Genomic DNA, 13,985 nt, shown 5'->3' on the forward strand with positions numbered 1-13,985 from the left:
AAGCAATTGAAAGGGCAGCACATAAAATCGACTAACAGAGCCTGTAATAAAAACAAGGACTATATAATGAATGTATAAGGAAGGTTCAGTTAAATAGAATTGGTAAGGACAACATGGGACTTCTTAGGAACATCAGGATTTATACTGAAATAGGTGAGAGCAAGCTAACTACAGCTCATCAGGAATCCAAATTTTTAAATCAGTGTTTTAATGGCTTTGGTGGCCACAAATGTTTTTTTGAAATTAGTAAAATTTTTTGATCACTGTTTTGCTTTATAGTAATCCTCACACTTATCTAGCACTTTCACAATATTTTCACGTTACTTTTGAAAGAATATAGTCAGATAGCTAAAAGTACAAAAAAAAAGGAAAACCACTTAGGAAAATAGCTTTACCTATTTTGCTCCAAAACACAGCAGAGAACCTTGCTGATGGTCAGACATTGATGATCAGATTCGGTACAGTTATATAATCTTTTTTTAAGAGAGTTTTGCTTTACAAGAGTGTACCCTAATGAATCTAGAAAAAGGCAGTTTGTACTATCTACTGGAAATTTGCCTGTGTAAATGTCAGGTTTTTATCTCTGAGTGCTAAATTGTGCAACTTAGAGACAATGTTATTTAATTAATAACACGAGTTGTAGGTGACATTAACACTAAATTCTCCTGATTATCCTTATTAAACATACAATGGTTAAAATAGCAAGACTTTGAGTCCATTAAAAGTCAGGTTTCAAAGCAATGATGACAAATCACAAATTGTAAATCCAGCCCAAATCATTGCACACTGCACTGGGGAATTTTTCTCCCAGTCCTCTGTGCAAATGCTCTTTTTTCAAACTTCCCTCTATGGCAGGTCTGCTATTTTTTAAGTATATGAGGTGCTATAATCCATAAAGATTGCAATACTTTCTAAGATCAGTAAGTTTGACAAGCTAACAAATGAAGTCATGATTTGACAGCAATTCTTGCTCAGTTAAGGCTTGCTAGCCTATGAGGAATGGCATACATGCACACACCTACACACATGCTAACATGTCCCTGGGCTTTATATCTGTTTAGTTAACATCCAACATTTTCCCCCTCCTTCCCTGAATAGAGGTGCCATTATTAAAACAAAGAATCATAAAATCTCTGGAAAATGTAGGCTGGAAGGAAATTCTGGAGACCACAAGGTGCAACTTCAAATTGAAGGCAGGTATTAGGTTATTAAGAGCCCCATGAAGACAGATCTTTGGTATGAGGGATATGCCAGAAGTTCTCTAGGCTGGAATCCATATTCCATCAAAAACTTTTTCCAACATTTATTATGCTCACAACAATTTCTTGTTTCAAGACTAAGTTCTCTCTGGAAAAACTTGTGACCATTTCCTCTTGCCATGGAAGCATGCATCCTTGTAGGCCTCTCTTATTTCTACAATTTCATCGCAGGAAGGTCAGAATTAGGTCCTCTGTGCGCCTTTTCTCTACCTGAGCAATCATCACCCTGTGTCTGCTGGCTGCCTGGTGCCTGTCAGGCCAGGCATTTGGCTGGCTCCTGTCCTGCCTCTCTCCCTTACAGCACTCTGGAATACTGGGCTGCCCCTCAGGAAGGTCAGTGCCCCCTGCGCTGCTCCATGGGCTCACCCCAGCCAGGGGCAGGGAGCCTCTCACCATGGGGCTGAACTTGTGCTTTAGCAAAGCCTCTGGCTTCTTAACCGAGCTCCACAGATACTTCCTTTACTGATGCAAATGGAGGTCTGGGGTGGCAGGTGTGATAATGTGTGTTTCAAGTGATCTGGAGGTGCACTTCCTCACCGAGGGGAGCGGGAATCCATTGTATCGGACACTGGGATCCCATCCTCGAGGCTGGCTGAGGCCATCCTCATAGGCTGCTGGAAGCCACCTAGCCAAAGCTGTGTTGGATGCCCCCCATCTAGGATGTTCCCTGTGAAGAGAAAAACAAAATGAAAAATCCCCCAAAAGCAACAGCAGCAGCAGAACCTCTGAATAAATAAAATAGAGACATACATACATACATACATACATATATATTATATTATATTATATTATATTATATTATATTATATTATATTATATTATATTATTACATTACATTATATTATATTATATTACATTATATTAATGTTCCAAATATAAGACCAGATCATAAAAATAAAATAATATGAAATAATCATCAGTCACAGAGCAATATGCCATTATAATAAGATGTTCATGTAGCAATCTTTGAAACGGCGTAAAATACTTGTCTTCATGCATGCCAATATTAATTTTACTCAAAAGGAAAATAATGAAAATCTAAATTGCTAATGAATTATTACTATTTTACTCGTTTTTATAACCTGTTTACCTTTTGACATTTTTTAAATACTTGCTGGGAAGGTGAGTTCCTGATAGTGGCCTCATTCCCCATAAAGTCAGATATACTCTCAAGCACCTTTCATAGCATCTCTAAAAGGATGTTTAAGAGCAACAAAAATGCTCTTTAAAAAGATGTGTTAGAGCAACAGAGAGGAAATAAAAACTTAGGAAAAGATGAAGAAACACTTCAGTGTGAAGGAAAAGAAAACCTAAATGAAAATTGGACACTAGTCATAGAGAAGAAATCATTTAGCAAGACCAAAGGAGCCAGGGCTGAGGAGATGGGAGCTGAATCCAGTGGCAATGCTGCCTCTGGTTGAAGCTATGCTAATTTCTTGGGTCCATCTATGGGAGAGCCTGTGCACAAGCCTGGTCACAGAACTATGCTGCTACGTTGTCAGCACTAACTGCAGTGTATTTTTTCCTCACAAAAAACTTGCTTTTCTCTGAATGTCACCTGCCTGAGCACATCTTGGCATCATTGCATACCAGTTTGTCACCCCACAGCCAGCCTACCTGGAAGGGAGAAGGGCAGTAAAAAAGTGTAGTCTAACGTGTAAAAGTAAGAGGGTAGCAAGTATCAGGTCATATTTAATTTGAGGGTCAGCAAATGATTGTTGGTGATTTCTATTTATTAGTATAGTCAGTGAGTCTTGGGTTTGACCCAATTAATTTTCCCTCTGTCATGAGTATTAGAAATTTTAGGATTTGTTCTTTTTGCTTATTTTTCAACTCGTCCTGTTCAATATATTTCATAATTGTTAAATAGATGTCAACACTGAAAGGAAGAAATTATTTTTTCGCAATGCATACAAGTTGACTAAAGTTGTAAAGTAAGCCACAAAGAACCAGAAATATTTCTGGAATATTGGTAGAAATATATAGTGTTAAAACATACATTTACATATCTATCAGGATGCTAAACAATTATATTAATTTTTCATTGATCTCCAGCACACTGAGGAGACTCAGTTTGCCAAGCTATATGGTGCTGTAATGCACTTAATTATCCACAATAATTCACACTTGAAGGTTGAAGTATGCTTTAATAAAGCATTCAAATTAGTTACACTTGATTTGCCTTTATTGGAATTGCATAAAATACTGCACATAGTGTAGTGCTATTTCACTCAATTAAAAATAATGAAATGTTAATGTAACTGCTTAACTGGTGATTTTTCTCCTGATTGCTTTTGTATTTTAGCAGATCACTGGAATGCTACTTTAGTAAAACCCCTCTCACATGCCTTTTTATTATTGCATTAAACATGTTAATGTTTCGGAATCTTGCTCGAGATTCCGGTTGGTTGAAATAATGAGATTTTGCTACCATACAGCTTTATAAAGTACCCAAATTTGATTACTATATATTCTGTTTATGGAAGGTGGGAGTTTTCATTTGCTTGTGAAATACTGGAATTGTACCATTTGGATTTTGTTTTGACTGCCTGAGAAGCAACCTGGAGTCTTAAGCTGCCATTTGCTATCCAAATTTTTATCTTTTGAATCTTATTTTAATGTTCTGCCTAGTTTCAAGTAGATTGAATCAATGCCATATGACAACTTAATAATTGGAGTTTGTGATGTTTTAGATTTGCTGAGCTATCATGCGTGTAACTTCTGGAAACATGGGACACTTCTGGAAAATAAGCCTGCTACTAATTGAACACTGAGTTTGCATTGAGGTAAAGTAGCTAACTAAAGGAAACATGTCCATTCCTTGTTCTGGAAGTCAATCAGGATTGCTCCTTCTTTCCACTGGGTGAGCCATACTCAAACTTCTAACTGCTGGTACTGCGCCTCCAGAGTGAGCATAACATCCTTATCTGAGAGAATGGTTAATGACACAACAATGAAATAGAAATGCTGCAGATAAAATTCCTCCCAGACGCCCCAAATATTAGGTGTACAAAAAGTAAGGTAGTCATGGAACAACAGGTCCATCAAGCCAGAAGGACAGACAGTTTCTGGGTGCCATCCTGTCATTTCATTCTGTTTCTCACTACCAGGAACAGCCAAAGATGCAGCCTTGCAGTAGACATATAACTCTGAAAGCTCTGATGAGGTGAAGCTAATTGCACTGTGAGAGTCCCTTCCTTTAGTACCTGTAATTCCTTCACCCTTTGAATTCCTTTCATTGTACTGGACGCTAAAAAATACCTAGATCAATGCTAGCTTGTTGGGATTAATAAATGGGGAAAAAACCTCTTTGGATTTTCCTTTTGTTCCTTTTTCTTAATTTTAAAATAATGCAATTTTATTTTGATTGTTTAGGCAGAAAGGAAACTAAAATCTGTTAATATCTCTTACTAGTTAAAGAGGATAATATCTCTGCTGGGAATGCCTGATGTTATGTTGATATTGTCCATAGAAGGTCATGTTTATGCTATTCTACCACATTTTTGTTCTAGGAAGAGCACACTAAAACAAAGCAATCTCAGTGCTAAGGAAAACATCCTTTGCAATTGATCTTATTTGTCCCAAACATGCAAACTGATTTAGCAGGACATCTGTAAAGCATTTTCTTGCTCCCTTCTAAACTAAAAATTTTGTTTCTAAATTTCACTCATGAAATGCAGAGTTTCATGATCTATAGTACAGCTGTAGATTCAAACAGAGTGAACAAAAGTGCAAATGCAACATAGGTCTTGATGTATTTTCTGCCTGACAGTGGAAGCTGTAAAGCAAGTAAAAGCACAGACTCGTATTTCATCTAATGTCTGAAGTCCTCAAAGCTGGCTTACATCATAGAATATGTTATTTACATTACAGCGTTATGGGCTTTTTAGGCTGATGTATTTCAGTAGAACTAGAGGTATTTCAAGGGGCTCACAAATTTTTAGACTCAGTTAAGATCTGATTCACTGTTTTCAACTCCTTTGGTTTTGAAGGGTTTTTTGTCACCTTACACCTTTTACATTTAGAGCACAAAGTCTAAAATACTACCAAATATGACTAGTGGGTTTATGTGGTACAAGCATAAAAATGTACGCAGTAGAACAGAGTGACTACAGACCAGACTCAATAAATCATATTTACCCTACCCAGCTTTAGATATCAGACTGAAATGCTTGTACACATCCTAGTATTGCCAGCCACTGAAGAGAAAAAGGTCTTTTACGTTTACCTATAGCAGAGTGCTTCTCTCCATCACTAGGGAGAAAGACTAAACAGCCACCCTGTAAATTAAGAGCTTCATCCACGTTGTCTGTGTTCAGCTGCACAAATCTTGGCCAATGTATTCAAGCCCTGATGGAGATGTCAGTGAAAATATTGTACTAGCTGCTAGTTCAGACTCCAAGCAACTCTGAACATGCCTGGGGGGAAATTATGGATATCCATATAGTTAGATTTATAACACTGATGCATATCAGGTTGTGTCCTTTCAGCAAATAGTCTGTCAGGCATGTTCCTTGCAAATGACTTGTGATGTAGCAAAACAGATTCATCTCATAAAATCAGACTCACTGAATAATAAAACTGCAGAATTGTACTGTTCTTTATTCACCACATTGCAGAGTACCTTAACCTGTACAATGATGAAGGCCTTCCATTTTCATCTCTGTATCACTTCACTTGTAAACTTACAGCCCAACTTTCAGTTTGTGACCTTAGGTCTATGTATCCAGAGGCTGCTGAGTAGAAATATTGTTTACACTTGCACTTAAAAGGGCCCTCATTCTCAGTTTTACACTCATTGCATTGGAGGGTTCTGAAAAGACGAGCACATCTATTGTGTGGGGTTTTGCAGGAAACAATTGCCAAATAGATTAGGCAACAAATAGATACTAGTTATAAAAAATATCCACTAAACATATAAAAACAGATAGGTAAAATTAAAAAGAACACCTAGGACTTTTTGATTCATGCTTTCTAACTGTTAGAATTGTGGGAAAATAAAAAAATATTTCTCCTTGGGAAGTAATATTGTTTTCCTGCTTTATATAATTTTATCCAATTCAATCAAAAATAAATGCTGGGTTAGAATTAAGTTTGCATTTTATATTGAAGAAGGAATCTACTAAATCATTTCTCTCTAACTATAAAGTTCCTCACATAATCCTAGAAGCTTTCAGAGGGAAAGCCTGTTTACAAAAAGTAGTGCACCAAAGTGTAAATGATGAGTTCTTCCTCCAGGAACTTTCACTGGCACCTCATTTACAGCCACTGATTAACACCAGTCCCCCTTCACCAATTTCCTTGGAAAAAGTAAACACAGCTTCTTGGGTTTAAAGAATGGGAAGGAAGGATATTTCAGGACACAATTTTTATCATACATACCTGTTATTGCAGGCACCAGTGATGAGTCGATATTCATTAGCTAAGCAATTATTTGGACACTTTGGTGGCAACATATAAGGCAGGCATCCAGAAATTTTAGCAACCATAGTGAGCAGATCAGCTGATAGATGATCTGAAAGGAAGAACCCAGACAAGCAATTTGCTGTATTGGATTTAGCTGCTAGAGTAGAAAAGGCATTATTGTCAGCTGCATCTACAGAATTCTCCCTCTTCCTCGGAAAGAGCACTTAGTGAGAAGTGCTGCAAGAGGCTGTGTCAGGGACTTAGAGGAAGAGCTGGTTTTATTGGCTGATGCATAGAGAATGAGAAGAAAGAGGTTCAGCAATAGCTGAGAACTGAGGTTGACCCCCTTGCTGCTTCCTTCTTTCCCTGTGTTGTAGTCCTTTACTTGCATGGTCCTTGTGTTTACAACAAAGCTGTAAAAAATGCCATTCAAGGACAAAAGTATATGCCAAAGAAGAAAAATGTGTGACTGGAAAGTTGCAGAAATCTAAAGACCTTGCAGCTGACTATAGAATTCAGTGTTGAGTGGAAGAGAATCAGAATTATTAGCTGGAATTTGGAAGCTAGGTAAAGTCAAGTCCCTTTGTACCAGTAGACAGCACGTTATAAATATATTTCTGATACAATCCAAGATGGGTCTCCCAGTGAGCATCTGATGATGAGGGACAAAGCCACACTATAGTGTAAGCTGCAGAGAGCTGGTACCTATTCTCACCTCTGCAGGTATGGAAATATGTGTGGCCAGTGGGAGGTGGATGTACCCATGAAATAGGAGCAACCTGGGCTAGAGGAAGGTGACCCTGTCATGGCAGGGGGCTGGAACTAGGGGGTCCCCAAGGTTCTTTCCAACTCAAACCTTTCTACAATTCTATGAATATCCTTCCTGAACTCAGAGAACCCTTGACATTCAAAGTGGCTACAATCATCAGGTGATGAAAAAAGAGGGTAGAGGTAACATACAACTGCCCCTGTCTCCCCACTGGCTAATGCATGCCACCCAGTTCTGCCCATTCAACTCTGAAGTAAGCTGCTTTAGTCCATTGTTCAAACCAAAATATTAAGCCACAAAAACAAAGAACAAAGGTTCAAGAACCAAATCAGCTCAAAACGTGTTCTTCTGAGCAGTTAGAACCTGCACAAAGCAGTAGTGAGAACAGAGGGAGAATAGGTTGTTGGACTGGCTGCATAATCTTGTCATTATGTACTAGTAACTCGTGCCAAATTTGTGAAGAGAGCTGTACTTCTATGTTAGTTCAGGTTCAAAATTATACTCGGAGCCCAGATCCCCAGTTATCTGGGCTGCCTAGGTAGAGACTCATATGTTTTCTTTAAAGTCAACTTAGTTCTGTAATTCATGTAAAACTATTCTGTTGTGGCACATAGACTGTACAGTGTCTGTTCACATTCTGTTAACATTGTTTCAGTTCTGAAAATTAGCAAGAGCTTTGTGCACTTCTGAAGTTTAGAAATCCAACTTCTTTTGTATCGCACAGCAAAAAATAATTGCATCTGTGTACATGTGTGTGTATATAAATATATGCACAGACATATATAGATAAAGATATATTTTTACTTCTACAAATGTCCCATTAGTTTACTAAACCAGATATTTTTGCAAGGAAATAAAATAATAACTGTGGTGTGTGCTTTATGTTTGTTTACAGCACTCTAATGCTTCTATATCTTGGAAAATAATGTTCTAATACTAAGATAGAACACTTTGTGTAAGTGACAGAATTAAATTATAGGGGGAAAAAGTCAATGGCTCTGATATTTTGATCCTTCCAGACACCAAACAGACATCTTGAAATTCATATCTAATTAGCAGCAAGTATTTCACTTTGACAACATTGAACTTTCTCTTTCTTTCCCCATCTGATATGAAAAACCCCAGTTTAAGTGGAAATAAATCCACTGTACAACAGCAGTGCATTATAAAATTAGTTTTGGACATAAGAACATATATTATTTAAAGAGAGATATGCATATGTTGAGAGGAAGTGTGTTTGAAAAGGCCAGTGCCATAGTGTGGTAGAAGTTCAAGCACTAACCCAAACTGCAGGGGAAGACAGACATTTCACTGCAAACAATACGCTTGCAACACTGAGGATATGCAGGCTGATTTATAGGCAATACAAATACACAGTCACAAGTCCACAGAGTCCCAATAGTGCAACACTGCTCTCCTCAACTGTAACACCACCCACACTCCAGCAAAGAAAAATGTAAACCTATCTGAGGTGTTTTCAAGAACAAAAGAAAGTGAAAAATAAAATAAAAGTGAACTTAACTGAACCTTAATCTAAAAGACAGCATTCAACAAATCAATAGGGTGGTTTGCCAATGTCAATACACTGTATTTACCAGTTGGATGCAATGAACGCTTGTGCCTCTGGCAAACTTTTTGTTTCAGCATCTGAATTGACATTTCCATTCGTTCAGCTGCTTGGGAAATCTCTTGACTCTCTTGTTCAGGAAATTTTGAGAAAGCCAACAGTAAGGTAGGGGTTGCTATTTCACTTCCTTGGATCTTTCTATAATTGAGAAAAATACAGAAGGTTTTGCAATGTGTATGTTTTTAGAACATTTTCATAACAATAAAGCTGTCTGTCCTGGATATGTTGTAAGTTTAAGGTATTTAAGGTATTAAGGTATTTTGATTGAAGAGAACACTGAGAAAGCAAAGAGGAAGGCTGTTTTGTGACCTTGTTCTGCAAGAAAAATTCTAAAAGAGAAACTGTGCTTCTGTTGGACACACAACTAGAGTTCATCTTGTGGGAAGTCTTTAGGATGAGAAAGAAACTTTTGGGGTGAGCAGAGCCTGCAGCACCAAGTGAAAGACCTTGTGCAGGACAGTCACAAAAGAGATCTCCAAACTCCCTGCTGTGAGTAGGTTTTGCTTTCATGTAACATTTAATACCCAGGACCATCCTCAGTCAACTTCTGAGCACCAATTCTCTTTAAAGTCTATATATCCACATACACAGTATTTCAAAGGTAGCTTAATAGTCTGGTGTCTGGGGTAAGTGGTCTCAGTTTTATTCCTAATAAAATTTCAATTCCTAATTGAAATAATCATTGTTAAGCATTTATCTTTAGCATCTCTTAGCACTTATCACGTTTAAGACATTGACCAAATTATTGCCACAATTACATCACATCTTGTGAGACATATATATCAGTATCTCCATCTATTACATGAGGCAGTTGAGCCACTGAAAGCTTGAGACTTATGTTTTCAAATTTTAAATGCCTTAGGATTGTCACCAAAATACTATCACTAAAACCTTTGAGTGACCTCAGTCTCTACATATAGAGGGGCAACAGTTCTTGATATGTTCTGTCTATGTAAACAGTTAACATTCACAGAGCTCTGCAAATCATGACTCATTTTCAAATCACAGAGATAAGTCTTTAGGGAAAGTCTGTGCAAAAGTGTGGGGATTCTACCCTGTAAAACTTAGATGATGTGTTCCGAATTTTGGAGAGAAATTAATTTTGTGTTGCACAGAAATCTAGTCAGAAAATGGTTGAAAGAGCTCATTCTCATACTGTAACTCAAGCACAAAGGAACTTTCCCCTAATTTGTTGCCTATCCAAGACAAATATTTCATTTCCTTTCCCTTATCTTTTTTTACATTGTTGTAGATGAAAGGGGAAATATGCAATTCACTTTAAAAGTCCAATTGAAGGCAACAGGGTTTGGCTCCTGATGCCATAGGAGTTGTTCCTGTCTCACTGCACTGGAAAAACATAATCAATGTTCAAAAATAGTTCCACAAAAGTATGATTTTTGAGGTATTTAGTTCAGAAAAACATCCATATTTATATTTGTGTTATTTATTTCGTCCCACATTTTAGAAGAGCAACTTATATGGTGATAATGCACAAGGTCCTATTGGATCAGATTATCAGTGACATAATCATAGAATGGTTTGAGTTGGAAGGAACCTTAGAGATCTCCTGGTTCCAACCCCCCTGGCATGGGCAGGGTCACCTTCCTCTAGATCAGATCCCTCAAAAGTAATGGAGGCAGTGATTTTTTGATTATATAGGTGCTCAAAGAAACAGAAAGATTGGCATCAAATTTTTTTGTTACGAAAGCTTTTTTCCTGAGTACATTATTCACCTCTTTTTTTACCTTTTAATTTCATAATGTGCAGCATAATCCACCAGACTAGAACCCTTCTGGATAGCCTTAGTGATGCAGTTATCTTCAATTTGTTCTCAATGGGGAAAAAACAAAAAGAAAAAAAGAAAGAAAGACAAATATTTTAATAAATAGCGTATTTATTAAAATATTTACAATTAGAAAATATACAAGTTTCTAATATAAAGATACCATTTTTGCCCTTTAAAACCAATTCCATATTTTATTCCTGAAATTCATGTTGCGGCCTCTGAGCTTTCTAAAAGCTAAATAATTCCATAATTTATAAGACATGTGGATTTAGATTTCCTTGCTTGAAGTATAAATCCAGTTATGAACATGTCACATAGGACCAAACATAATAGGTCCAGCTGAAACATGCTGTGTTCTCTGTATGCAACTGTGTTCCTTAGGTTCATTTGTATTTTTCATCAAACTGTCCTTGGACTGACAGGACAAACCTGACCCTCCTTCCCAGGTAATATTAGCTGGTCTGAGCCACATAAAGAATTCAAGTCCATATTCAAGCAAAACTAAGACCTGGGATAGGGCCAGTTCATGAAAACCCTATTCTCATTTCTTCACCTGTGTTTAAGGGGAAGATACATGTGAACATAATAATACTTCAGCTGTGCTATTTTGTATAATGCTATTATGAAGCTTAGCTTATCCCTCTTTTGTGTACATGTTGCTTTATAATAAAAGAACCAGTCATGTTTAAAGTTCAACTGCTTTATTTCTGTCTGAATTTTGTGGGATGGCCCATTTTTTTCTAGAAAACAAATAATAAAAAATAATAACCATCATTTATGTACAATTGTTCATCTTTTATGTACAATTTAATCTTAGGGGAGCATGTTTTATTTGTAGTACAGTCTGTGCTGTTTCTATCATCTATTTTTTGAATAGGGCATTCAGCTCAAGGAAGAGAAATGTGTGATGAGGAGTAATCTCTCCTAGACTAAATTATACTCTACTAAAGTTTTCAGTATCTAAGTATAGCATAGTTATTTCTCTTTTTCACCTATGCATAATAAAATATTCAGATGATTCATTTGGTATTATCATTTGGAATTTCACTACTTCTGAAAACCTTTCTGAGTCTATGTTAAAAAAGAAGCGTGATTTTTACAAGCCATACAATAAGTAGTTCTTTTAGAATTTAATATAGCATATTTTTGAATTACTTTTAGGGGGCTTATCTCTGAGAAATATAACATGCTTGAAGTATTGCTCATTCTGTGATATTGATTCATGCTCTGATGTAAAAGAGAATATCCACTTGGTGTACTTAAATTCCATTGTCTCTCTTCCTTTCCTTCTAAGAAGCATGAATTTGGTACCTATACCATGTCTTCAAATACGTGGTTCTTGAGTAATAAGCATTATCTTGTACTGTTTCATCAGACCAAGAACACTTACTATACAAATAATCACATTTCATCTATTCTATTTATTTATAGTCCATGTATATTTTATATATTGGTGCTTTCCTGTGTCTTAGGGATGGATATAAAAAGGAGGGAAAGGGACTTCCTATATCACAGGATGATAGCCAATGGTTTTAAACTGACAGAGAGCAAGTTGAGATCAGATGTTAGGAAGAAATCCTTTACTGTGAGTGTGGTGAGGCACTGGAACTGGTTGCCCAGAGAAGTTGTGGATGCCTCATCCCTGGAAGCATTGAAGGCTGGATTGGATGAGGCCCTGAGCAACCTGGGCTAGTGAAGGCATCCCGACCCAGGCAGAGGGTGTGGACCTAGATGATTTGTAAGGTCCCTTCCAACCTAAACCATTCTATTATTCTTGGATCCATTTTGTATTAACTAACATACAACATAATGTGGTCATTTTAGACCACATCTTTCCAAAAAATTTGTATGGTAACTCAAAGTAAAGAATCCAGTATGGAAAGAAAACTGGGTCTCCTGTTTTCAAGTGATAGCAAAAAAAAAAATTCTTATAAGAAATAATAGCTTGGGAATTTAATTTAATTATATTTAATTAATTAAATTTAATTAAATTTAATTTTTTTGCATATAATTTTATTTTATTTGTGATTCTACACTAAATTCAGGTGAACAGTTTCCAAGGGAATCATATCACCAAACTTTATGAATCAAGCATACAGCTGTATAGTATGAGGTTGTGGTTTGAAATACTGTTTCTTTACTATGATTGCCCTAATTTCATGTAAAATCAGGTTCTGCAGATTTCTTTTAAAATTTAGTCTGGCATCTGCTACTCTTCTAGTTTATTAGATTTAGCTGATTTAAACTGAGCAGATGCAAATGCTGGTAAAAATTACTAGATTGAATTTTTTGAACATAATGAATAAGGCAATCTGAGATGCTCTAAAATCCTCTGGGTGCCAGCAGCCAACAGATCCACAGGAAAGAAGCACCTTTTGGGACAGCAGGAGGGTGCAGGTGGGACATCCTATGGCAACTGCCTCTAGCCCAGGATGATTAGCAGATGGGGAAAGAAATCCAGCAATCCTGCTTGGCAATGCATCATCTGACACAGGAATGCCACAAAGAAAGTAAAATCACTCCTAGTCGAAGCAGTGATTGAGATACCCTACACAAAACAAGTTTTACTTACTGAGTTTATGAAACTACAATTTAAAAGAACACCTCCATGGAATAGTTCTCAGAGAAGCCAGATAGCGTATTTTGCACACAAAAGAGGTTGAGCTATACTGCTGGTGCTAAACTGTCTGCAGTGTCCCTGTATTTTCAGTTTAACAGTAAAAATAAGAAAGTAATAAAGTAAACATAAGAAAGTAAAAATACTGTTACTTACCAAAGATGGCGTCTTTCCCTGTTTGAAGGAAAGAAAAGAAAACAGCTGTGAAGGCTATAGCTGCTGAAAATCCCAAAATAATGAAAACTTTCATCTACAAGAAAGAAGAGATAACAGTTGAAAATACATATACATTAATCTTCTAATTATAAGCCAGACTATAAATAATTTTTTGTATATGGCAAATTTTACTTTAAAATTAGATTTTCAACCATGTTCTGACTATTTTTTGAAGTTCAAAGTAATTCACTTTCTCTTTTCCCCTTCCTTACTTATTACTTTTCTTTTACATTTTCTTTTACATTCTTTTACATTTTGAGACGCTTCTAGCACAATGATACACATAACTTTATTTTATAACATAA

The 13,985-nt window shown here is 36.6% G+C and overlaps 1 protein-coding gene across 1 annotated transcript in view; it reads right to left on the bottom strand.

Annotated features, from left to right (window-relative positions):
* TPO (thyroid peroxidase) overlaps positions 1 to 13,714 on the bottom strand; it is a 36,590-nt gene extending 22,876 nt beyond the window's left edge. The window contains exons 1-5 of the mRNA XM_059468782.1: positions 13,621 to 13,714; positions 10,807 to 10,891; positions 9,030 to 9,199; positions 6,642 to 6,774; positions 1,797 to 1,926 (exon numbers count right to left, since the gene is read on the bottom strand). Coding sequence (XP_059324765.1) covers positions 1,797 to 1,926; positions 6,642 to 6,774; positions 9,030 to 9,199; positions 10,807 to 10,891; positions 13,621 to 13,714 — 612 coding nt within the window. The remainder of the gene's footprint in view (positions 1 to 1,796; positions 1,927 to 6,641; positions 6,775 to 9,029; positions 9,200 to 10,806; positions 10,892 to 13,620) is intronic.
* Positions 13,715 to 13,985: the final 271 nt, after the last annotated feature.

The sequence above is a fragment of the Ammospiza nelsoni genome, chromosome 3 (genome assembly GCF_027579445.1).
Source record: "Ammospiza nelsoni isolate bAmmNel1 chromosome 3, bAmmNel1.pri, whole genome shotgun sequence".
Lineage (NCBI taxonomy): Eukaryota > Metazoa > Chordata > Aves > Passeriformes > Passerellidae > Ammospiza > Ammospiza nelsoni.